The following is a 27,814-nucleotide window of genomic DNA, read 5'->3' on the forward strand; positions in this document are numbered from 1 at the left end:
TTTTGGTAAATTTAAATTAATTTTATATTATTTAAATGGAATAGCACTCTATTGGCACCAAAATTTTATAAAAAGCATTGAGGATTAAAGACTTACCTGGAATGAGTACGTGGAGGTATTATACTATAGGTTTTAGAAGTAGAAGGATCATTTAAAAGAACTTAAAGATCTTGAATAAGAGGGTGATTTAGAAACTTACATCTAAGATTTTGATATTTCGTAGAAAAGAGAAATGATAACCAAGAAGCAGGTCTTGGTGTCTTTTATGGGAATCTTAAAATTAGAGATCAAAAACTTGTTAAGATGTTTGAACCAAGAGTATTATACTAGGTTTATAACCTAGCGTATTTATAGGAAAACACCCTTACCCATACATGCTCCCATCATAATTTTACCAAACACTATTCTCTAATTATAAACACAACTAACCAAACAAAAATAACTTCGTCTTTAACACTCCATATAAATCCTTTTTTTCTCATTACCAATAAGCACAGTTTTAATTAACCATTCAACATTTTTTAATTAAGACAATACCAACAAAAATCTTTTCAAACCAACCAAAACAATAAGTAATAAGGAATTGGATGTAATAAGAGTCAATGGACTATTTGTTTTTACGTGATGAAAAATTTATTTTAGGACTTCACTCATTATATATTGTGGAAGAAAAAGAGAAAATTGAAAAAGATAAAGAGAACGAGAAGGAATTCAATTTAAAAATTTCTCTCTCTCTCTCTCACACACACACACATCCATTAATGCCCTATAAAAAACTACAGGGCTCTATACTTTGAGAGTGACATGAAAGGCTAGTAAGCACTCCCTATTTATTATAGTTAATTTTTTAAGTACTCCTAATTTTATCAACACACAAGTAGCCAATAAATTATATTGTAATTTCAAGTCCATCAAACCATTGACAATGGAAGCAACTAATGGTGGAGCTATGATTTATATTGCTATATGTAAAGATTTCAGATGAAAAATATAAAAAAGTAAACTTTTTAATTGATGTATTTGTGGTGGAATTTAATAACTATAGTATGGTGTTAAGAATCTAATAATTGGTTATATTTAGTAATATAGTATCAAACTAAAGAATTGTGGATGTCATTCAATTGGCAAGGTTAATAGGTGCTACTTAGTCCTAATCACATCCAAAACATCTTAAACAAATAAATGGCTTGCTGAATAATATTGCTTAACTAGCTAGAATTGGTTTGTACAACTTAAAGGTTATAATAGAGTATGATAAAGATAGATTTAATGATTATTATTTTACCAATATCAATGACTTATCAAAAGATATTAAAAGAACCTCAGGGCTTACCACCAATAAGAACTCATAACCATTTTATTCCTTTTAAGGCAAAGGCTTAACTTATTAACTTAAGGCTTTATAGATATTTTAGTTTATAGAAAGGTAAGGTTGAAAAAAATTGGTAGTTGTAATGTTTGATTTAGATATTATTCAACATATCGACAATAGCTTATTTGCATCTCAATGGTGTTGGTAAAAAGAAAGGATTATTCATGAAGATTGTGCATAGGTTATTTGGATCTAACAAGCTCCTTATTAAAGATAAGTTTTTTATTCCTCTAGTCGATGAGTTTTTTATTAAAGATAAGTTTGAAAAACTAGTTAGGGCTACTATATTCTCTAAGTTGGATATAAGATTAGGTTACCATTATCAAATCAAAATGACATCTCTTAATGTGTTTAATATAGTATTTAGATTTCATAATGATCATTATAAGTTTCTGGTTATATCTTTTGGCTTAATGAATGCACCTGCTACCTTTTAGAGTCTAATAAATGATATATTCATGAGGTATCTAAAAAAATTCATACTTGTATTCTTTGATGATATTCTCATCTATAGTTAGTCATTGACTGATCTTATTTGAGTTATTTAAGGCTCACAACTTATTTGCTAAATAAAACAAGTGTGTCTTTTATAATACTTGGGTAAAGTACTTGGGCCATGTTATATCTAAAAAAAGAGTAGCCATTGACCCTAAAGAGATTGAAGCTATTCTTGATTGGTTAGTGCCCAAAAACATTAAGTAACTAAGGGGATTTATAGGTTTCACTATATATTATAAAAATATTTATAAAGGAAAATGGTTCCATTTATAAACCAGTGGCTCAATTATTAAGAAAAGATGTTTTTAAATAGACTAAAAATGCCATGAAAGCTTTCACCTACGTTAAAAAAGTTATGACTAACCTACTAGTGTTAGGCCTCCTCTACCTCAACAAGTTATTTGTGGTTAAAACTAATGCATCAAGGTCTAGTATAAGAGTGTTATTAATGCAAGGACATTTAATAACTTGTATAAACAAGTCCTCAAGGCTCAGGTAGTAGGCACTTTTAACCTATGAAAATAGAATGATGTCAATTGTACTTGTAATGGCCAAATAAAAATATTATTTATGAGGAAGGCATTTTAAAATTCATACTTACCATATCAGTCCTAAACACCTACTTGACTAGAAGGTAACTCTTCTATCCCAACATCCATAATTGACTAAACTGTTGGGTTTTATTATTGGATTGAATATAAAAAAGAAAGAGAAAACATAACAACCGATACTTTATTTAGAGTTTCATGTGGTGAATTTGATGTCTTGATAGTAGATATTGTTGTAACCCAATTTTGGATTCATTAAGATTTTTTCGAATGTTATTTTATTTTATTATTCATAAAAAATAAAAAAAATTAAGAAAAAAAATTTAAATTTTAAAATATATTTTTCTCGGGTCAACCGCATCTTTCCATGAAAATCGATTTCATTGAGTCAATACTGGTCAAACTATGTCCACCAGGCTAAAAAATGAGTTTCGGATAGTTTTAGGTTAAAATTGTCATTTTCGGTCAAAACTGAGTTCATTGAGTCAATATAGGTCAAACCATGTCAACCAGAGTAAAAAATGAGTTTCGGGTCAAAACTGTCATTTTCAATCAAAATCGAGTCCATCGGATCAATATGGGTCCCACCATGTTGACCGGGATAAAAAAATGAGTTTCAGGCTATTTTTTTTCAAAACTATTATTTTTGGTCAAAAACCCGGTCCACCGAGTTGATACCCATATAAAGGTTTTTTTTAATGTTCCAACAAAATTTTTGGTAATTAAAATTGATTTTTAGTGGTTGAAATGAGATTTTTCTAATACTGATTTGAGTTTTTAGTTTTACCCCTATAAATATTTATTATTATATATATTAAAACAAAATTAATAATACAAATTTTTATCACAGTAAGCGGAGGAATTTTGCCGATAATAGGCAGTGCAGTTGTAACATTAAAATTTTTGTTTAAAATAGATATTACGAGATTTTATGTCCCATTTTCATTGGCTATAAATAGCCAGTGAAAATTAGCTAGACAAGAAAAAAAAAGAGAGACGAGAAAAGAAAGAAAAAGGAATATATTTTTGTTTGTTATTCAGGCCACTATTCAAGTTTTTTTTACTTTTTCTTCACGCGAGTAAGATATTGATTTAAAAAAAAAACAATTTGAAAAGTACTAAAAATATCATAACCGTTAGATCTAATAGTGTTTAGTTTTGGGTCTTTGATTTAATAGGATAAAATAGGGTTACCACACTGGATTAAAACTCAAATCCATCTTAGCCCTTAAAACAATCTGCCCTTCGATCCTATTGTTCCACGTCATCAGGTGTACCAAGCACTCGGTGCACCGCGCCACACTCGATCAACGCTCAGCCCATCCAGACCTTCCGATAAACTTGTAGATCAAGCTAGTTACAGTCGAAGGATCAGTTCATCTGCGATCCAACGATTCACAACCTTCAACTGCATCTATATACCAGGCTCGCATTCACACAGTAACAACATCTCGGCGTTTCTCTCTCCTCTCGCCGGCGATCCTCTCTCTCTCTCATCTGATCTCCCATTTTCGGCCGTTTAAAGCCTCCAAACCACCACATAAAGGTTAATTGCCTCCTCTGAAGAAAAAACCTAGGTAGTTTTCATCTCTCTCTCCGCCTCATCTAGCCAAAAAAAGGCCGCGATTTTGGTCGGCCACCCGAAGCTTCAAACAGATGATTCTCCCTCATCAGCCATCAACGGAAGTCGAAACCACCATCATCAGAATCCTCTCCCTTAGATCTACCAGAATCAACCATTTTTTACCGGAAATCTCGCCGAGAAATTTCACCACCTCCAACAGCAACCACGGGTGACTCACACGGGCCACTAGGGGCATTTTCATAATTTTCCAAGAATTTCAAGGGTATTTCAGTCTTTTACCTATACAGTGGTACTCAGGTAATTTTTTATGATTCCTTATGGTATTTTTGGTATTTTTATATATAAATACTTGTAAATGTTTTTGCATGTAAAACAAAAAAAACCAAAAATGAATATAAAATGAATAACGACTCGGGTCCAACACCCATCTTATCATGTCATTGTTCATGGGTTCAAAGTCCAATTCTCAAGTATGGTTATATCCATTTCTTAGCAATATCAAAATAATTTTTGTTTTATAAATGAATATTGTTTGTCGACACGTCTATTTTATTTACAAAAAAAGACTGATGTCAAAAATTTGAATACCAAATATGGATTATGTGCATTATTTTTTTTGGTAACCCAGACATAATTCTCCTTTTTAGGGACAGACGTCAATATTTTAGATGAGTCTTCTATTTTTTAGGAACTAATGTCATTTTTTTGACATATCTCCTATGAATATTGCTTGTCGACATGCCTATTTTATTTACAAAAAAAAAGGACCGATATCAAAAGTTTAAATACCAAATATGGATTATGTCCATTATTTTTTTTTTGATAACTCAGACGTAACTCTCCTTTTTAGGGACAAACGTCAATATTTTAGACGAGTCTCCTATTTTTAGGGACCGATGTCATTTTTTACGTGTCTCCTATTTTTAGAGACCGGCGTTAACCATCTTTAAAAAAAACAAATTGCAAATAAGCTTAAAATATAATAACATTTGAATCAAATAAAAAACACACAAGTAAAGGTAACCTTTCTCTTGAAAAGATGTTTTAAGGGTGATGTCTACCTTCCCTTAATCATAACTAGCCCAGTAACTGAATCTCTGGGACCAGTGTCTAATTTTGAATTTCTAGTTCCCTCAAATTACTAGATGGCAACTCCAATAAAATCTTCGTTTCCCCCAATTGAGAAAAATCTTTTCATTTTGTTAAATAAACAAAAAGAGTGGAGTCGTTGCCCGACGTCGTGTAACGACATATATCATTTATATAAATCTTATGTAGGAAATTAGAAAAACTTTTGAGAGAGATTTAATTATATAAATTATAATATAGAATTTATTAAAACACCATACTTCTTATCTGTAGGACCTACAAACATAAAGGAGTTTGGCCATATAAAAATAGATAGAGAGGATGGTTTTTGTGATGATTTGGATATAAATTTGACAAGTAATAAGATGAAGATTCTAGATTTTAATGGAAAATAATCCTGAAAGGTATTTGGAATGAGAGAACAAACTATAGTTGATTTTTTCTTATTACCATTACTCTGAAGAAAAAAAGATAAAACTTATTGCTATTGAATTTATTAATATGCTATTATTTGGTGGATCAAATTATTTTATATAGGTAAAGAATAGAGAGAGGCCTATAAAAACTTGAGATAAGATGAAAAAAATTATGATAAAGACGTTTGTTCCTAAATACTATTAGAGGGAATTATTTTAAAAATTATAGAGTTTGACTCAAAGGTTTAAGAGTGTGGAGGATTGCCATAAAAAGATAGAGATTTTCATGCTTAGAGTTGATATTGTGAAGGTTATAGAGACTAAAATGACAAAGTTCTTAAATGGTTTGAATAAAGAGATAAATAATATGGTTAAATTATAACATGATATTGAGCTATAAGATTTATACACATGGCTATTAAGGTAAAAAAATAATTAAAAAGAAATGGAAGTATATATACATGAGGTAATTCAGGTTTCTTTTTAGCTCAAAGATCGAACTATAGGAGAGATAAGGTTGCTTCATCAAAGTCAAATACAATGGAAAGCAAAGTTGAACCACTTAAAGCATTGAGGAAGGATTCAACCGCTGAATAGAAAGGTAAAACCAAAACTCAAATTAATCATAACCACTATATTAAATGTTTCAGGTATTTGGATAATGGATATATAACGTCACATTATCCAAACAAAATGATTATGATTATTAAATAACATGGGGAAGTTGAATCCAAAAATGACACATTAGATGAGGATAAGATGTTACCACTTGAGGATTGTAATGATATTGAGTATCCAATTAATGAAGAAACTTTAATGATTAAGAGATCACTTAATATTTAGATTAAAGATAATAATGTACAATGATTAGTACTTAAAAGTGCATTTTTATTAAGGTTTTATATCATCATTTTGCACTTAAAGTATCAATAACTCCTTAACTAGAACATGTTTTATAAAGACAAGTCTGATAATATAAGATACCTTTAATTTATGGTAAGTGCTCATTTTAAATGCAGATATTCTCACAGTTCAAAGAATTGATTGTTGTGATTAACTATTGAAAGTGAAAGGACAAAGAAAAGGCTAAACTTACAAAGGAGATGCCAATTCACTTGAAATTCGAATATTGTTCAGTCATGGGATCATATCTGGAGCTATAGATCTTGGATTTCATATTAATTTATATGGCTGGAAAGATAAGAAATAGGCCTACAACTTTTATAGGTATGTCAAAACTTGAATTTTCTATTTTTAAATTCAAAGTTTGGCCATAAAAAAGAAGTATGAATCTGTCTTGCAATCCAGCCCAAATACTACTCAGAGTTTTATCCATAATTGGAGTTCTAAAAGTCCAAAAGATCTGAAATTTGGTAGGTGGAAGGAAAAGATAATTTCCAACAACTTTCATGAGAGGACCAGCTCAAATTCGTATGGTAGAAATGAGATTTCATCCAAACAAGAGCATGAGGGCTATCCACCACATCCACCAGCAGCACTACTCAGTAATTTAGATATATCTCGAGCTGTAGTGCTTCAAATGATCTAAAATTTGGTGGGTGGAAAAAAAAGATAATTTCTAACAACTTTCATGAAGGATATTTTACCAAATTCTGATTGCATCAATGTCAATTCAGCAAGACAAAGTGCTTGAGTAATGGTGTCCACCAAATCCACTAATCAGTAGTTGGCCACTACATCAATTACCAATTACCACATGAATAGTTCTGAATTTTAGCCTATAAAAGGAGGCATTTATCATTCATTTGGGTATCTTATTTTCCATATCAAGATCATGTTCTTACTCTCTCTCTTTATATTCTTGTAATGCTTAAGTTTTGCTTTCATTAATCTCGTGTTCATGCTTTTCATTTCATTTACTATATTTAGTTAACTTATATCATGTTTATGTTTTTATATTGTTTCTTTAAGTTTTTCTCCTTCATAATGTCTAGCTAAGTTAATTATATTAAGGTGAAAAGGTTTCACTAATGGTGCTAGAATAAGTAAATATAAACTCAATATGGACTTCAATGCTTATATCCTAAACAACTTGCTATTAACATGTCTTATCATTTTTATCTTATTAATTCTTAATACCTTACTTGTTAAATGGTTAATCTAGATTTGTGTTGTATAACATTTGGTACATCAAATACTTGATCCTTCGTAATCTTCGGCCGACATCATTATTATGAGAGGAACTTGATTTGTTGTCAACATAAGTTAGCATCATGAATACTTGATAAAATTTATAAGTATGGTGTTATGTAAATAAGATGATTAATATAATTATGTTAATAATTAATAAAGAGTTTATACTTATCTTTAATACTATTAGTGTATCCTCTAACGTTGACATTTGTTTTTATCATTGTAGAATCTTCACATTAATCGTTCATCCCAAAGTCCTTTTTAACTCATCTTCACCACCACCATCATCGTTGTTGTTGTTATTGTTGTTGTTCTTATTATTATTGTTGTTGTTATTTATAATTTATATAGTTAACCTCCCTGTAATTTGACTTCGATCTTGTCAGATTATTTATTACTTTGACACTCTGCATTTGGGATAAGACATCAACTCTTTAATCGTGTCATACAACAATAAAAAGAAAATATCATTCATAATGTATGACATATAAGTAACAAAGTGTAATGCCCTATGTGTTTGATTTCATTTCTTCACATTTCAACAATCATTTATATAACAATTCAAGTAATCTCTTTTTATTAGATTAATTCTAATATAATTATGCAAAATTTATTTTTGCACATTTAATCTTGTTCGTCACTTGTTAAATGATATTGTACTTGACGTATTCATTCAAAGATACATAAGTCCCTTCAATCTGGAAGGTAAGTTCAGAGACTCTCTACAAAGAACTAAGGTCTTCTAGAGGGGAAAAAAACTTGTAACACATAATTAACATAGATCTTAAATATTTTATATTCATAAATGTCAACTTCATAATCCCTACTAACTTTAGATAACCATAATATAATAATTCATATGTAATCATATTTATTACCAAAATACTTAAATCGACTCTAGAAAATGTAACCTTAAGTATTCTTTTATAAACCTTTTCTACTATATTCATTAATTATGACTTTTTTGCTTTACACTTTATCTTTATCATAAAATCATATAATTATCATTAAACTTTATCAATATCTTCCTAACATGAAAAACTAAATAATTTAATAATACTTCATTTAGATTCTTAACCTTTGAAATAATTTACCTAAAAACTAAAAACATATGTAGAATCATTGGAAACAAAAGAAACATTTGAACTATCTTGATTATTAATATTTAACATTTATACAAAAATATTCATTTTCGTTAATCTTTAGTAATTACGTCTAGCTTATTTCAATTTTCAATTTAAAACATTTTTCATCAAGCTCTAATGAATACTCATTTCAATTTCATTATATTGTTTCCATACCATATTTCCTTACAAGAAATCATATCCATTATGTACCTCACATTACTACAAGAAACATATTTAACTCATATAATTTATTTTAATCTTGAGTCTTAAAAAAGATTGTGTAAAGTTTTCTAATCTTAATCTAAATTTTTTTTAGTGTAATTGGTAAGTTCTTTTTCACCAAGAAAACTATTGATTAGTAATGAATACTTGAATAAAAATTCAAGAAATGAAGTAGGGAGCCGAACCACTGTAAAAATCAACAAGTCCTTTTCTCTCATTACCTATCTCATTTTATTTGTGCATTGATTAATTGTGCATTGTTCTCACTAAAAATTGAGGTTGTAAATTTATCGAAGTCCCTAATTCACCATCTCTTAAGTTATTTTAATTTTTTAAAATATGAATTAGAGAGTTAAATGGTGTGTTTGACAATATCCTCTTGATCTACTTTTCTATAATACAACAAACCATTATCTTACATACGAGGTTATTCACGAAGTGACAACATATAATTAAAAAATATTATCATATTATTTTTGTTATTTTTATTTATAAATATATTTTTAATAACTTTTATACTACAATATATATATATATATATATATATATCTTGTTGTTGTGAGTGGGCTTAAGTTATATTAACGTAACTTCATACATAATCAATAAGTATGAGTGACGCTTTACCAACATATTTTAAAAAATATGGTCATTATTCAAATTTAACCTTTGTCATTGAGAATAATTTAAAAACAAAAAAATAATCTAAAAATAAAGTGTTAAGAGTTTGAAAAAAAATATTTGTTTTTAAATTAAATATAATTATAAAAATTAAGTTATCTTCTTTATGAAAACAGATGAAAGCAACTTCATTATTATTATTTTTTATTTTATTAATGTTAACCTTAATTTTTTTTGTTTTAAATTTTTTTTATTCATATGAACATTGAAACTACCTCCTTAATTTTTTATTTTTTTTGTTTTATCCTTATTTCTACTTTATTTTTTTTTGTAATTTTATTACCAAAGACAAAGTTGTAAATTATGGTGAAAAGAAAAAAAAGTACATTTTTTCTCTATCGTTTTTTAAGCCAAATTATGCTGTCCACGGACTTAAGTATTTTTTAAATTATTTTAATATATTAATATTAAAAATAAAAACATTATTTTAATAAATTTCAAAACACTATATTCCATCCATCTCTGTCCGTTCAAGCTTTTCCCGATTTGACAAGGTGCTGTGGGTCCCAAATGATCGCAATCCATATAATAACCTGCCACGTGGAGGAATAGATCATTGATTTATTATCGTTGACAACTCATTGACCGAGTTTAAATGGCCAGCAGGTAAATCCGACGGCCCAAAAACGGTAACACTATTCCTCTGATAAAAATCCCAAAACCCACAAAATCTTCGATTGAAGGGGGCGCCAAAACCCCCCTCATTTTATATATATAAAAAATCATACTCAAACAAAACTCTCTCATAAGTAATATTATCTCTTCTATTATTATTATTATTATTATTATTAATCTCTATAAATCAAAGGATTTCTCTGTAAAGTTCGATTAGGGTTTTTTTTTTAATTTTAATTTTAATTTTGTGTTGAGAAATGGAGCTTCAAAATTCAGTGAAGGAAGCTCTTAACGCACTGTACCATCATCCAGACGATGCGTTTCGTATGGAGGCCGATCGATGGCTACAAAACTTTCAGCGCACAATCGATGCCTGGCAGGTACTCTATGTTCTTTCTTTTTTCCTTTTTTTTTGTCAGATTCAATTTTTATTAATGGACTTATTAGCTAGGATAGTGGAGTAGTTTCCAAATTCATAGAGCTAGATTTGTTTTTAATATTTTTTTAGCTCCATTATTACAATTTATCGTCTTTTGAGTGTTGAGTTCGTTTGGAATTTGAGTTTTGTGTATGCTTTAATTGTTTCGGGAAAAAGTAGCTGATTGTAACATTAGGGTTTTGTTTGGTGTTGGAGCGTTATTTTATCATCGAGAAGACTTGGATTTAGGGAAATTAGAATTAGAATTTTTAATTTTTGGGTGTTATTGATAATTGATTGCTTAATTTTTTTTCAATGTCCGACGTGATGAAGTTAAAGAGTTATCTACTTATTACTATCTAGAAGGAATATTTTTTTTTCTGCATCAGAGCTGAAAATCGGATAGGAATGTTTCTAACATGGAAGGGGGGATTAGTGGATGTGTACCATGACACATGGCGTCAGCTATGGAATTTAGTTTTTGCACACGAACTTGGTTTGGGGTAGAGCTTGTTGACATAAGTTTATGTTGAGCATGGACAAAATCATCTTGGTCTGGTCATTTTTTTCCTTCTTATTTCAAAACTTGTATATTTTTGCTTATGCAAATTTCTGCAATGAGGATAAGAGATTAGGGCTTTGTTTTGAGGTTCTGGCTTATTGGCTGGCTGGCTTTGGGCTTGATGTGATTAGGTACTGTGTTCTGTTTAGTTCAGTTTTCTTGGAGGATGTCGGAATATATCAAAGATGAGTTCTATAAAAATAGAAAAGGTCGCTTTACATGAACATTATTTTTATAGATGCTTGAATATTATAATAGAAAGTTCACTCTTGGCTTAACCAGTGTTTTAATGAACACTGCAATAGTCTCTATCCTAATTTATTTTCAGTACTTTTACCAACTGTCCAGTTTCCTCTCTCTACTTTGGTTGGAAAGCTTTCTGTACTTTAATTATAATTTATTTATTTATTATTATTATATTCTTTTTTTGCATTTAGGTCGCTGATAATTTGCTTCACGATGCCACTAGCAATCTGGAAACCTTAATATTCTGTTCTCAAACTCTAAGAAGCAAGGTAACTTCGATAGTCATTTAATGCACAAAGTTTAAGTGCATGCTTATTAATATTAGCATATTTTGATTGCTCCTTAAACATCAGGTGGTTCCTTCCTTTCTGCTTTTTAGTTTTTTCCCTTTTTAATTCTTGGATGATCAATCATTTTATCCATTTTGTATTCAATCTTAGGTACAACGAGATTTTGAAGAACTGCCCTCTGAAGCCTTTCGACCATTGCGTAGTTCCTTAAATGTGAGTGGGCTGTCATATATACTTGTAATCATTGTTGAAGTTTGGTTTTAATTTCTTATGAATTATTACTGCACTCTTGTATAAATTTAGATCTCTTCTATCTAATAGACAAGCCTTTGAAACTAATTATGATAGTTTCTCTACAGTAGGAATGTAGTCATTCATTTTTGAATATTGCCATGCTCTGATATTGATTACTGTAATGCTTTTTAAAGATAATTTTAACTCTAGTTGTGCAAGTGGTGTGGATTGCCAGTCAGATTTGCTTTAAAGGTAGTATTCTTATTTGTTTAAGCCACCTTTATGGATGGACTCCCAGCGTGCTTCTTCTTTTTTTGCCTCTTTGTGCATTTAGCACTTATCAAGAAGTGAGTGAAGATGACTTGAGACATAATTAGTTTAATGAGAGCAAAATTAATCGATAGATTTGTCACCTCTATTTATCATTTATCTTGAAAGTTGCATTTTTCCAAGGGGAAACTTGGTTTCGTTCACATGCACAGGAAGACATTGAGTTCAATTTGTTTGCTAGAGAAGTAATTGGATATCACTGTGTAGTTTTGTGGTTTGTAATTCAGATTCTTGACTCCTGTAATAGGTATTTTAGTTTTTAAGTTCTATGCTTCATGTGAAATGATTCTCGATGTTTTGTGCATGATGCATGTGCTTGCCAACATGGTTTTAACTGTTTGCTTATTCTGCCTATCGCAGACCTTGTTAAAAAAATTTCATAGAGGCCCCCCTAAAGTCAGGACTCAGGTATTACTAAGAAAGTTCTACATAAGCCCTTGTAATGTTACATTTTGATGCCAAGATGATATGGATGTCATTTGTTTGGCTTGTAGATTAGCATTGCTGTGGCTGCCTTGGCTGTACAAGTTCCTCCTGAGGATTGGGGGGATGGTGGTATTGTAAATTGGCTCAAGGATGAGATGACTTCACATCCAGAATATATTCCAGGCTTTCTGGAGCTGCTTACAGTTTTACCAGAGGTACACGAGTTACATTTTTGCATTTTCTGATTTACTTTATTTTCTTATCCGTGCTTTAGGGATGCATAGTAAGATTAGTTGCACAGGCTTTGGATTTTACCCCGAAATAACCTTATCAACAACGTGACACATGAGAGAGGGAATCAAACTACCTACAATTAACTCTTTACCAAAGAGAGAGAGAGATATCATTCTGGAGTGCTTGATCAATGGCATTCTCTCCTACCCTTAACAATTTGGGTCAAGCTCAAGAATAGAGACAAGAAAGGATATATGTCTGTCTTCATTTCCCTTATCTCCTATTGAATTAAAAAAAATATCAAGAGAAGAAAAAAGGTTAGATTTGCTAGGTAAGACCTTGCAGTCTACACGCTTCCAGGACTCTCCCTCTGGTCATAACTAGTAAGGTCCATATTCTTTTTAAAAGACCCATGTTTTAACTGATAGACCCCACATGTTTTCAAGTTAAAGGTCATATTCTAAATTAACACCTATCTACACTTAAAAATAGTTACTCATTCACTTAAGGAACACTTTGAAAATAGTTAGTATTTGATTTAGCAACAGCAACAAGGAAATGAGAGGGGGAAGAAGCTTAAATTATTACTCCTGAATTTTTTTTAATATAAATATTACATCTGAAGGATGTTTATTCCTAAAGTACTTACGTGTATCTTTGTCCAAAACTTGGGGCACTTTTAAGCAGAGCATCTCTATTCTAAAATTTGAAATTAATTGTCTTTTACCTATGCCCTCACCCATGCCTGTCACGCTTACTTGAGTCTGAGCAACATAGTAAGAAAAACTATGGATATGTTGTCTGCACAAACCTTAATTGCAGTTATCAGTTCCAAGTGAAATGTGATTGGCTGAAAATCACTATTCACAAAAGGGTTAATCGTCTAAGGTCCACATAGAGGCAATTCAAGGGAGTGGCGTTTTATCAATTTTTTTTTTTTTGCAAAATGCTTTTATGCATTTGGTATCAAAGAACAGGTAAAAATACTGTTCTTATCATAAAAAACTAATTTTCAACTTTCTCTAGTTTACAGTTGAACAAATAAAACAAGCCTTTCACCAGGGACACCCTCCACCACCCAAAAGAAAGATGAATTCTTGTTTGGATAACTCAACCATAAGCAATTTACTAATGATTTTAATAAGTTTTAAGCAGTGATGTTTTCTTTTTCTTTTTTGTGAGTTATAGCCTGATCTAAAGAAAGTACTGCTTTCTTATCAGAAAGATCTGAAGGATAGAAATGTCTGGCTAGATATGATTTTAGAAGCATAGCTTGTTTCTTTTTGGAGGGATACTTTTTTGCTTTATAGCTCAATTTGTCTTTGTTGTTTGGTGAACTTTTAGGCTCTTTCCTGTCGTGATTGTGAGAAGGATGCTGTATCACTATTACAAAATATTAAAAATTGTCAGTCACCCACATGTTTTGTGAATGGTTATAATCACCTTGTTTGTGGGAAAATGGGTCTTGCTATATTCATTACATTGCTGATGCCTCTTCTTTCCTGTCTTTTGTTTTCATTCTTTTCAGGAAGTATTCAACTACAAGATAGCTGCTCGTCCAGAAAGACGCCGCCAATTTGAGAAAGAGCTCACTGCTCAAATAGAAGTCGCTCTTAATATTTTGACAGCTTGCTTGAAAATAAGTGAGCTAAAGGAGCAGGTGAAAACTGTCTTATGCTGTATTCTTCCATATCTACTGCTATTAAGCATAACAAATTTAATGCTGTATTCTTCCATATCTACTGCTATTAAGCATAACAAATTTACTATGCAAACTCGTCATTAATAGATACTGTTTTGAAATGGTCATTTCTCAGTTATGGTACCACTTAAGGGCATAATTTGTTGATAGGCATGCTTGCAAATTCTTTTGGGATGTATCAAGTATTGTTAATCAAAACAAGGCCCATCTTCTATCAACTTTCATTTTTTTGGGTTTCTGGTGATGAATCAAGTTTCTGCTAATATGCATGTGCAAAAGTATTTAATGAGTTTCATGCTGTAGTTTGCCTATAGATGCACTGGTCGGGAAGAGTGATTAAATTAATGTACTAAGAGAGGAGGGGGAGAGGTAAACTAAAAAAGATTCCTTATCCTCAATAGGTGCCACTTTCACATTCCCATCATGTACTTGTCTCTGAATGTAATCCCATTCCTGTGTTTACATGCATCCATCTTAAAATCCTCATCTCAGTTATGTTCATTTTATGTATATTTTGTGTTTCTTACCCATCCAGTGCTGATTACCACAGCGAATAGAATAGCCTGTCTACTCGTAATTTATATTCCCTCAGTCCATAATTAGTGTCCTCTATGCTTCACTGAACATGTTCTAATTTATTTTTTAAATTAATATATATATATATATATATATATATGTATGTATGGTTATTTATTTATTTATTCTCATTCATAAAGTAGATTTTTTAATGTTCTAGAAGTTGAGGACAATGTATACTCCTTTCTAACTTTCAGATTGTAATTAAATTAAAACGTGGTTTGTAACACAGAGAGGACACTTAATGTGGTACTGAGGGAGTAAACTTACCCTTCAGCTTAGGAGGGATTTTTTGATAGCATTGCACCTGTTGTGCTTTTCTATTTAAACCACCATGTATCAGTGCAAATAAGATGTCTCATTTTTTAAAATTTAATTACTTTAGTTTATTTCTGATTTTTTCTTGAAGTTTGGATATACAATGGGTGAAATATAAATGTTTTCTTGTCCATGATTGATCTTGTTGGAATAAGAATATGATTATTAATATGGGGAACATTATTGCAATAGTTTTGCATCCCATGGAATAAAAAACATCAACTTTTTGAAATCCATTTTCATGTATTTCATCATGCAGAACGTCATTTCTGATGAGATGGTTGCATTATCTCTAAGCCTTGTCAATGTGATTTTTTTTTTTTTTGTGTCGGGCCAAATTATTTTTTTGTTCCTTGTAGAAGCTGCCTGACAAGCTTCTAAGAGCAGACCTAAAAGAGCAGAATAAAGGCTTTTCTCCCATTTCATTTTGTCATTAGCATGTTTCTTATCTAGCTTTTGTTTTTAGTATATTAGTGGTATATAAAATATCTGCTCTGAATGGTGTCTTAATTGGGGCCATTTTGTCCTTTCTTCAGGTTCTTGAGGCATTTGCTTCTTGGCTTCGACTAAGGCATGGGTACGTGTTTCCTTATATATATGTTTTTTCCTGGGGCATGCATATGTTTGGTTAAGTAATGTTGTTATTGATTTTGAATCAGTATGAAATTGTATTGTGAAATCTGATTAGTAGTCTAAAATGGTGCTTGGTAAGAGAATGATATTAGAATTTCTAGCAAGAGATCTAGTAGTCAAATTATTTGAAATTTCTATAATGTCATATTGTTCACCTGAAAAGGCATCCCTATTGTTTTATTGTGAGAAAAGATCAGAACACTCCCATCTAGATGTCCAAGAAAATTTTATGCATGATATGCCATGTTGCTTTTATATGATGTCATAATCTGCAAGTAGCCTGCAAATTAACTGCATGTTTGGACTGAGGGAAGTGAGAGAGGAATCCTATTTTCTTTGTTTCAGAGAGTACTTGAAATGGGGTGAAAATTTTAGCCCAGGGCCACATAAATCAATTTCTGCAATGAGAAGAAAGTGGAGTTTATGCAGCTTGAATTTTTTGTTATGTACATAGCTTCAAAAAAGTTGTAGAGTTATGTTATCACATGCTGAGTCATCTTTCGTTCATTTGTTATCAATAGATTTTAAGTTTCTGATTTGGTCTCCCTCCATTTTCAATCCAATCCAAACAAGGGGGGGGGGGGGGCGGAATTATGATATCTCTTGAACTTTCAGTCCCTTTTGTTTCTTCTTACTTTCATTCTTCCCGTAACTTTTATTCTGTAAACAAACTGCCAACATTCCTTTTATTCCAGTATTGTTTATTTGATGATACTGATTTATCACTAAGTTTGTGTTTGTTGACACCATCTTGCTGTCAGTATATTATTACCAACTTGTTTTGTAATTTGGCCTTCTGCGAGCTTTAAATTTTTTTTGGTTATTTTAACTTCTGTTGGGTTCAGGATCCCTGGTTCCTTGCTTGCCTGTCATCCATTGGTGCATACAGCTCTATCAAGTTTGAATTCTGAGATACTTTCAGAGGCAGCTGTAAATGGTATTGCAGTTGAAACCAGCTATATTTGTTCAAAATTATTTTGGTAGTTCATGTAATTTCATATTGATGACGTTTCATCATTTTTTTTTTTAATTTCTGTAAAGTTCTTAAAATTTTTGGAACATAATTGATGTTATCCTGCTCTTGAGCCATAACAAGGGCATGACTGTATTTACCCTGTTGCATCTGTGCTTCCTATAGTTTATTTGTTTCTTGGCAACTGTATCTACAACACTCATGTATTAAATCTGTATCTCTTTATCTATCCAACCCACTTGTCCCCCCCTCTTAAAGCTGGATGATTTACATATTTAATTACTTTTTTAATTCTTTTCCCAGAATTTCAGGAAGATGCTGTTATTATTTAATGAAATCTTTTGCATGTCAATCATACATCTTTTCTTCATCTTCACAAATGTGGTTGGCAGCCAGAACAGTTGTAATCTGTAGAGGACTAGATGATACGTAGGTGTGTTTGGAGTCCTGGACTCAGACTTCTACTTTCCCTGATTTGTGCAGTCATATCAGAATTAATACATTACACAACAGCTGGAAACTCTGGTGGTATTCCTGTACAGATGCCTTTAATTCAAGTGATTGTGCCTCAAGTCATGAGTCTAAAGGAGCAACTCAGAGATCCTTCAAAGGTATTGCATTCATAAAGTTTCTTGTGGCTGTTGCGGTTATTTTTCTCAATGAGTGATGATATTGTATCATAATAGATGTGCTAACCAAGTAACTTAAAAACAATGTTCTCTTATTAAAGTGGTGTGTGGTTCATTTGAATTCACTCATTCTCTTTCCTTGCTGGGGTGGGTAGGCCTTGAGTAGCATCACACGCTACAGAGGGTTCGAAACTCAAAGTTGGTGCCTATTTACTTGTGATTTTTATTGAAATGCTTTTGATTACAATTCTCAAAATTAATAATCTTGGGATATTGATGGTTTGTTGGTTATTGAGTGGTTATTCATATTCCCTTATGCTGTTTTTAAAGAAAAAAATGTATTCAAATGTATTCAATTTCATAAAAATAAATGAATTTATCAAACAAATTTGGATTTATGAGAAATGGTGGATGTGTTGTTCAAGAAGTGTACCATGGGAAGGGATCAGAGATAATTGTTAATATACAGTTAAGCAAGAGAACTGATATAAAGTAAGGAAATTTTCAGGTAATACATGAACTGAAATGCATGTGTACGTGCATGTTTGTTTGTTTATATACATTATTTTTATAATTATGTGTTTAATGTGTTTTTCCAAAATAATTAATTTTTTACTATAAGTTGGTGGGGATTTCCACAGATCTGAATTAGTCATGTTCTATTCAAATGATGCATTATAAGATTAAGATAATTAGCAACTGTTTTTCCTCATGTTCTATTCAAATGATGCATTATAAGATTAAGATAGTAAGCAACTGTTTTTCCCCAACACGCATAACATTTTGTTCAGAATAATATGAAGATGATGATCAAAATGATCTATGTTTGCTAATTGATAAATGGCTTGCATCCATTGGATGGGAATTCTAGGTGAGTTGGTGTGTATCAATCATTTGCTGACATGGTTCTAAGTTTATGCCTTTGGAGGAAGTTGGCTCCTGAAAATTTCATATTACAAGGAGCCGGTGCTTGTGCCACAATTCTGGGATAATATTCATACTTGCATTTTATTTGGTGGAGATGCTCCACCACCCAGTGCACCATGAAGATGTTCTAGGCTTGAATTTTTATGTCCTTGCATTAGTGGATTTTTACTTGAAGTTGCTATTTCAACATAGTTGCACACATGGTCTTGGTGAGAACAATGTAGCGAATTGTTTATTGTTATTTAAACATGGTTTTTCTTTTAGGATGAAGAAGATGTGAAGGCCATTGCTAGATTATTTGCAGACATGGGTGATTCATATGTCGAGCTGATTGCAACTGGTATAAACTTTTCCTATCAATAGTAGCCTATTCAAGGTTTTTGTTTGTTTGTTTATTGTAAGATGTAACTATTTTTGCTTCTTCTGTCCGCTTTTCTTCGAATCATTAGAGTGCTTTTGGTTGACTAACGAAGCCTGTTTTATATGTGATCTTTCTCCTTTTCTGTTGATAAGCATTTTTGGAAATTTCCCTCTCGTTTGCAGGTTCTAATGAGTCAATGATGATAGTAAATGCATTGTTAGAAGTTGCTTCACACCCAGAATATGACATTGCTTCAATGACATTTAATTTCTGGCACAGTCTTCAACATTTCTTGACTAAGAGGTGAATCCTTGTGGATTTCTATTGCATTAGCTGCATCCCTTTGTAAAGGAAGTTTGAATATGATGATTCTATTCTACCAGGGATTCCTATACTTCATTTGGTAATGAAGCATCCATTGAAGCTGAGAGTAGGAGGAGGCTGCAAGTTTTTCGGTCACCCTATGAGTCCCTTGTGTCCCTGGTGAGTTTTCTGGTTTAGATTTTCAGAGCCTCAATATTAGTGCTCTCAATTGTGAAATAACTTGAAGTAGTGGTGCATGTTTGCATACTATAAGAAACTTCTATCCCTAAAATATACATGAAGTAGAAACAATTTTTGGGTACCAGTGTGTGATTTTGTACCCTATGAAGATTCTATCTCCAAAAAATGCTTTGCTACTTTGGATGGTACTGCTGATTTATGCTCTCCTCCTTTGTCATTATTGCTCTTATTTTAATCGATTTGGTGGGATTGTTTACAGCATGCAATGGAATGTATTTCTAGTGTAGTTGTGTCTAATGAAGAGAAGCTCATTCATGATTGATGTTTGACCAAAGCATGCTCATAGAAATTTATTGTATGCAGTATTGTTGCTGTACTGCTCATACTTTAGCTATCAATGTAGCATGTGACATGGTAGTTATGTTGATAGCAGTATCTAGCCTCGCTCACCCATTGTATACTATGAATACACTGCCAAATTCTGTATAAATCAATAGTCAAAATTTGATATAGCATATAGGTTTTGCTTTCTTAAAAATGGAGGCTACACCAACATAATAATGAAAAAACATTCGTTTTGTTATTCATTCCAAGTGAGAACTTAAGTTGCCACATTAACAAACTTAAAGAGGTCTTTTTCTTTGTTTATTGCTTATGTGCTTCTAGCATTTGCAATCTTCATAATACCTTGGTCCATATCAGTTTCCTTTTGGCTGTCAAGCTTGGTTTTGTCTCTATCAATAAATTTTTACTTATGAATAGTGGAAAATTTATTGCTCTGCTTTTGTTCTCCCAAGTTTTCATGGCTAGTTGAAGGGAAGGAAAATTTGTTTATGGTTTTCTTAAGTAAAAGCATGCATATAAATAAATAATCATTTTCCTTGTTGTATGTTGTTTCATAAAAAATCTTAAAGAGCTATGGCTTGTCCTCACAGGTTAGCTCTCGAGTTCAATATCCTCCAGATCATCAAACCCTGTCAGTTGAAGATCTCAAGGAATTCAAACAGACTAGATATGGTAATGATTGGCTGTTTGATATTGGATATTGTTTTGCTTTTCCTGTCATAAGCATTCTGGAGAATACTTTAGTGTTGTTTTAGATATTTCAAAACTCATCAAGCATACAAAAGGCATGGAAAGGTAATTTAATGTTGATTGTACTGGCATGCTGTGCATCATGAGAATAATAGGTAATAAAAGCAGCATAAATTCTGAATGATGGTAATATAAAAGTTAGTTGAATCATAGTTCTTGCTTGGGTAGGGGGGCATATTTTGTTGGCAGAGTTTGTGCATGGATATACCTTTGTGGACTGGCATAAACAATGCAGTCAAGGGAAAAGTAGTGTAGGAAAATGTGGAGGTTCCTGTATGTACATGATGTGGAAGTTTCATACAAATATTATTGTGAGTAATTGACTGGTACAGTGGCTCATGTATCTCTTTCCTTTCTGACAGTCATTTTTCTGGTTGTTGGTGTTTTTATCTATAATCATTAAATTGTCTTTTAACTTTTGATCTGTCACTTTCCCCTTATTTGATCAAACAAACTCCTCTTGGCACAATCCAATGGTTGCTTTTAGTTTCAGGCAACAATTTGAATCAAAATATTGTTAAAAAAATCTTGTTTGCTCATTGGCATTTCCATCACTCAATTGGATAATTCTTTTTCCCTCTGTTGCTATAGTTTTCAAACTTGTTCATTGATTGCACTATTGTTGTTAGTATCTTTCAATTGCTGATTTGTTATCTGTCTCTTTTTTTTCTTTTTCTTTTTTTCAATTTGCCTGTTTTATATTATACATTTATGAGACCCAGATACCCTTCTACAACACTAACAAAATCTGTTACCATGCTAGCTGTTGCGGATGTGTTAATTGATGCAGCATCAGTTTTAGGCGGTGATGCAACTTTGAGAATTCTTTACGTAAAACTTGCTGAGGTATGTATTGTATTTTAAACCATAATAATTCTTTTATTTTTGTACGAAGATGTTTGAGAACTGGAAGCTAAGGTTTAAGTCTTCATTGTAACTAACAGGGTGTGCAACATTGCAATTGCAAGCTATATCCTATCTTTGAGGCTTTAGTGGCATCCAGGAATTGTATATAAATTATTTTATGAACTAATTTTCAAATAAGCCCAGCCTCTTATTGTTACTAGTTTTTGAGTAGTAATTTGGTAGCTCAGCAATTAGTTCAATCTTCTTCAGAAGTATCCGAGTAGCTTTGGCCTGGAAAGGTAATTGATGTGAGAGATAACTGTAATGACATTTTTTATATTCTTTCATCCAGTCCTTGCAACCAAGTGCTATATTTTTCTCTTGCTAGGGAAAGGACTGGGATTTAATCTACCTGAGGAAAGTCATTTGGGTTGGATGAGGGCTACCCTCCATTTTGTAGTCCAAGTTAGCCATTCAATATGGAAATAACATTAACAGAAATACTTGTGCAAAACCATTTGGTGATAATTTCTTCCAACATTGTTTCTTCAATAACCATGCCTCATTTTGTTATGTGTAATTAAACTTTGGACCCTCATTTGTATAGATCTTGTTGCTTCCTGTTTTCTCCTCACACTGCCTTCCATGCTGCAATGCTGTGTCATAACTGTCTTGTTTCCTAAAAAGGGAACATGCCTGATATGGATTAATTTTTTTAGGGGTTATATGAGAACTTTTTTGCATGCCACCCTCAAAGAGTATTTCTATTACCCTTCTTAATTATGTTTGTTTGTATGAATTATGTGAAATCTTTTAAACTTTGGAAGGCCCGAACCTGCCTGGGGAATGACCACAATCAATGGCATCCAGCAGAAGCTGCTTTGTTTTGCATCAGGGCCATATCAAATTATGTTTCGACAGTTGAAGCTGAAGTAATGCCCAAGGTAAAACATTTCTGAAATTCTTTTTTTTTTTCTTGGTTTCTTTCTTTATGCTCAGTTATTGTGTTGAGGGCTTCTATTTTACAGCTGTGGTTTTGTTGCTGTTGCTCTGTTATGTTGGGAAACCATTTAGTTCCTTAAACATCTACTATTTCATTATAGGACTGCAGTTGCATGGCTTGTCCCATGTTCCTTAATTTTAGCATGTCTTGAATTTTGTGATCAGTGCATCTATTGTTTGTGTTATGAATTTGAAAACTGAAAAAGGAAACCAGCATTTGCTTTTGCATGTGGTTGACAGATAATGTATATATAATCATAATATGGACAAAACCTATTACTCCTGTAGTTTATATCCATATTTTCAATTCAGTAGTTTATGGATTGGAAATGGTTTACTTGTTTTCAGATTGTTTTAGTTCAAATCTCACAGAAACATAAAAGATTTTGTTGGTTGATTCGCTTTAAACAGATTATGTCTTTGCTTCTGGAACTTCCTCATGAGCCCCAACTGCTCCAGACAGGTAAACAACTCTCATGGTGGGTGGATGCTATTTTATATATTTTATTCTTGCTACCAAGGGGTTGTGGATGTTAGTGTGGAATGGAGATGGTGAACCGTCTCTGTCCAAGCTACAGATTCACTTGTTTTGACTTCCAAACTTCCATTTCATTGGCCTCACCAAGCAAGGTGTTTCTGGATGTGAAATCTGAAGTTATTAACTTAAGGAAAAAATTTCAGTGTGCTTAACCATTGGAGCATATTCGAAATGGCTTGATGCTGCATTGGATGGATTTCCTCAACTGTCTTCGGTCATAAAAATTCTCCTCAGTGGCATGGGTAAATCAGAAGATTCTGCTGCAGCTGCGGCAGTGGCATTCAGACACATCTGTGATGGTACACTCTCTTTAGTCGTGTAATTTTTTTCACCACTGTATGTTATTTGGCTTTAGGAGCATTTGAATTTAGAGAAGTCTCTATAAGTTGGCAGCATTTAGTTGTCAAGTTTCCTGTGCATGTAACAACAATTATTAACACTATGCCTTCAAATTTTTGTAGAGCACATTCTGATCCTTGCTCTTTTACTCAACGAAGCTTTCTGTTTTAGGTCTTCGTCTTCAATGGGTTTTAGTTGTAATTGTAAAGAATGTTAATGGCATTGCAATCGAAACCTTCCATACTTGATGAACAAATGCCAATTGTTTGCATTGAAGTTTGTTAACCTCATTAGTGAAAGATAGTGATGAAGGAATATGGATTTTGATTCTGCATATTTAAAGGGTTCTATCTTGTTTTGAGGGTCTTATAAAGGGCTTTTGGGACCTATATTTAATTATTTTGGATTCTTTGTAATTTTCTGCGTGAGGGGTTTTTTGAGAAGTTAAATTAACCAATATTTGAAAGGAATCAGAAAACCATTCCTGGAGGATTTCTTTGTTGTAATTGCTTATTTTTTAATGTAAATAGCCCATTCTTTTTCTATCCTTAAAAAACAAAAAGAAGGGGAGATGGGGTTTCATCTGGTATATGATATGTAAATTCCACTTTCAAGAAAACTTAATGAGGTTGATTATGGTTGAATATGGTAAATGCAGATTGTTTGAGGGCATCCTGGACTCTGCCCTTGGTTTTGCATCCTCTGTGTCCTGGATTGTTATCCACTCTATTTAGTCGTCATCAGGGGATGCATTAAAAGTAACCAATTTCAAACTTAAAGGAGTTGATCCAATCCATTTTTTTATCTGGCTATCACTTGCGAATGATTGTCTCTTATTTTTAAACTAGATATTTTTGTGTTGAGCCTGTGATTTGAGAGAATCTATTTATGCTTCAAGAGCTGTTTTCTAAGAGCATCAGAGTTATGATTTGAATAGGAAGATGAATGATCAGACACACACACACACACACTTCTCTCTACTCTATTGTCATTGTTACTGCATTATGTGATTTAGTGTTGTATTTTGAAAACCTTCACTCAAACATGGATCAAATGTTGACTGTAGATTGCCGGAGAAAGCTTTGTGGATATTTTGACGAACTCTTTTCCATATACAACAGTGCTGTGATTGGGGAAGGTAGTTTGAAAGTTTCTGCTGGGGACTCTTTGCATGTGGTCGAAGCCTTCAGGTATATTGGTTACTTGAGAATCAGTATCTGATGAAATTGTGCTTAGAGCACTTGATTTAGATGTTTATGCATTGTTTTACAGCATGGTCATTACAGAACTTCCGGCTGATCAGGCTAAGTTGGCTTTGGAGAAATTATGCTTGCCAGTTGTCACTCCTCTACAGGTTAGGTTGGTTTGTTTCTGATGGATTTTTTTTTCCAGAATTGTTCTTGTTTCATAATACTAAGCAAGTTTATAATATGAACAACCAGGAAATTATTAATCAAGGCCCAGATGTATTGGAGAAGAAACTTGCTCGTGAATTAACAGTTCATATTGATCGACTTGCATACATCTTTAGGTTTGATTGACATTTTCTGTTTATTTTTTAATTTACCAGATTGATATTCTTAAGTTTCAAATAAAAAAAAAATTCAGGTATGTAAATCACCCTGAAGCTGTGGCAGATGCAATTCAAAGACTTTGGCCAATTTTGAAAGCAATCTTTGACATGTAAGTACATGCCGGGTGCTATAAGAAAGGCAGTAATCATGTTTAGATATTCCTTGGTTTTCTGTTCTCTATTGATCTGTGCTTTCTGTAGTCGTGCTTGGGATATGCGGACAATGGAGTCTCTTTGCCGAGCTTGTAAATATGCTGTGAGTTCCTTAGCTGCATTCACTTCTTTTACTCATGAACTTCAGAAAACTAGATATGAGAGAGGTGGTCTTTAGTAGGTCAGTATTAATGATTTAACTGTCAAAATAATCATTGTCAAGAGTGTTCAAAGGATTTTTTTTTTCCCCAAGCCATCTCAACAACAGCTTCACTCAGTGCATTAATTTTCGACTGACGCCTTCCTATTTTGTACTTAATTGGTAGAGTTTAAGAATGAAGATGCTGTATTTTGTTGGTGATCTTGTTTGGTAAAAAAATCATCACTACTCTGATATAAATGAGCTTGAGGTTTCTTTAGGTGAGAACATCTGGAAGGCTCATGGGAATCACAATTGGAGCAATGCTAGAAGAGATTCAAGGCCTGTACCAACAGCACCACCAGCCATGCTTCCTTTATCTCTCCAGTGAAGTTATAAAGGCATGTCATTCTTCCTAATATGCACGCACTGTTTTCATGTTTAATTCTAAAGTCAACTGTCATCTTGGGATGCAGATATTTGGCTCTGACCCATCTTGTGCGTACTACCTGAAAAATTTGATTGAAGCCCTGTTCAAGTGCACAACATGTCTTCTCACCAATATAAAGGTTCCACATCGATGCATTACCTTTTGTTGATGGTTGGATTTGCTAATAGCACATAGCGCTTGTGGCATTCAGTTATTTTTGCATTTATTTTGCAGGATTTTACTGCCAGACCAGACATAGCAGATGATTGTTTTCTGTTGGCATCGAGGTGCATCCGCTATTGCCCTCAAGTATTCATTCCATCTGCAGTATTCCCATCATTAGTGGATTGCTCAATGATTGGTGTCACAGTACAACACAGGTATAACTCTCTGTATTTGTGTGAGAACGCCTGGCTGTTGAAAATAACATTTCATCCTAGCACATGTATAAATGCATGAGATGTTGATTGGGTTGATTATCAATTGATTCACTGTATGAAAATGAATGATTTCATGACATGTAAGGTAGCGTGAATATGGGTAAGATACAGAACTAATATGCTGATGCATGAATCATTGAAAATCAGGACATGTTAGAGCATTGATATGCTGATAAATGAACCGGTTTGTACTATAAATTTGTGTAAATTCTATTACCTTTTGATGAACAAGTGCCAAAGGGGTTGGGGCTTTTGAAATAAACATGCTTCCTCACTAGTTTCTAGTTATTGAAACAACTTGCTTCCAAAACGAATTGTGGTTTTTCCCACCACTAACCATATTTTTCAATATTTGCAGAGAGGCCTCCAATTCCATATTAACTTTCCTGTCAGATATCTTTGATCTTGCAAAGTCTAGCATGGGAGAACAATATTTAACTATCAGAGACAGCGTCATTATTCCCCGGGGCGCCAGTATAACCAGAATTTTGGTCGCCTCCTTAACCGGAGCACTCCCAAGTTCTCGATTAGAAACGGTAGCTCATATTCTCTACCAGAACTCTTTTTGGCCTCAATTGGAGTAAATTACCGTTGGGCATTGATTAAGAAATTGAAGGAAGCTTCTTTTTGCCCCAGGTAACATACGCTTTGCTAGCACTAACCCGTGCATATGGAGCAAATGCATTGGAGTGGGCTAGGGAGAGTGTTTCTTTAATTCCATCAACCGTGGTCACAGAAGTGGAACAAACAAAGATCTTTCAAGCGCTGACTGATGCAGCATCTGGGGTTGATATCAAAACCCTGCTTGGTGCGGTTGAGGAGCTTTCTGATGTTTGTCGGCGGAATAGAACAGTCCAGGAGATTGTTCAAGGAGCTTTAAGGCCACTCGAGTTGAATTTGGTGACTGTATCATAGGGGAAGAGTAACACGAAGGCACCATTTTGGCTAGGCTTCATTTGTCGTTCACTTGAATTGCTTGAACATGTAATAGCCTTCCTTTTTTTTTAATATATTCATTCATCATTGTGAATCATTGACCGTTCTCCAATTTTTTCAGGAGAATCGTTAGCACCTCATAGTGACTGGGAGACAATGGGTGAATCTTTGTTTCTTTATTCGTGTGATTTGAGATCTTGAGTGGTTTGGACCGCATCGGTTTCCATTTTTGGGGTCAAAAGTTTTGGTATAAAAATGCAATCTTAGTGTGTAATGGTTGGTTGGTGGGAAAAGAAAGTTGTCTCCCTTTCTGTGTTTGGTACTTCTTCAATCTTTCGGTTTTTGTAAAGATGTAATTCTTGCAGTGTGATAAGCGTATTGTTCTTTCCCTTTAATTTATTGTTCTATAACAAATTGCAATCCTGTGGCCGGAGTCAGTTAAGGTCTTTACTGGTTCCCAGAGCTAGAGGGAAGTCAAATGTTCTTTAATAATTTCAATTATTTTTTATTGGAGGAAATAGCCTGCACAAAAACTTATTTCCTTTTCCTATTATAATCTTTCTAGGGCATGAGATCAACTTCTTGATAAATTAATTTTCTATGTCAAAACATTCATGTGGAGATCTTGAAGACTGATGACAAATCAATATCTTGGA

The 27,814-nt window shown here is 32.7% G+C and overlaps 1 protein-coding gene across 2 annotated transcripts; it reads left to right on the plus strand.

Moving 5' to 3' along the window:
* Positions 1–10,316: 10,316 nt before the first annotated feature.
* LOC105138286 (transportin-3-like) lies at positions 10,317–27,578 on the plus strand. 2 transcript variants are annotated; one of them, XR_844740.1, is made up of 28 exons: positions 10,317–10,684; positions 11,722–11,799; positions 11,971–12,033; positions 12,745–12,792; positions 12,879–13,025; positions 14,573–14,704; positions 16,177–16,217; positions 17,119–17,210; positions 17,730–17,857; positions 19,067–19,142; positions 19,346–19,466; positions 19,547–19,646; positions 20,603–20,684; positions 21,526–21,608; positions 22,436–22,552; positions 23,022–23,073; positions 23,292–23,447; positions 24,554–24,677; positions 24,760–24,841; positions 24,930–25,018; positions 25,096–25,170; positions 25,262–25,316; positions 25,634–25,753; positions 25,829–25,921; positions 26,017–26,162; positions 26,581–26,758; positions 26,859–27,206; positions 27,280–27,578. XR_844740.1 is itself a non-coding variant. In XM_011044338.1 (27 exons), the coding sequence occupies exons 1-27, from the start codon at positions 10,562–10,564 to the stop codon at positions 27,135–27,137; spliced, it is 2,880 nt and encodes a 959-aa protein (XP_011042640.1). In that variant the 5' UTR covers positions 10,317–10,561; the 3' UTR covers positions 27,138–27,572. The 2 variants fall into 2 exon arrangements, 1 of the variants encoding a protein (XP_011042640.1); XM_011044338.1 differs by having other exon boundaries at positions 26,859–27,572.
* Positions 27,579–27,814: the final 236 nt, after the last annotated feature.

Source organism: Populus euphratica, unplaced genomic scaffold (genome assembly GCF_000495115.2).
Source record: "Populus euphratica unplaced genomic scaffold, PopEup_1.0 scaffold77.1, whole genome shotgun sequence".
NCBI classification, from domain to species: domain Eukaryota; kingdom Viridiplantae; phylum Streptophyta; class Magnoliopsida; order Malpighiales; family Salicaceae; genus Populus; species Populus euphratica.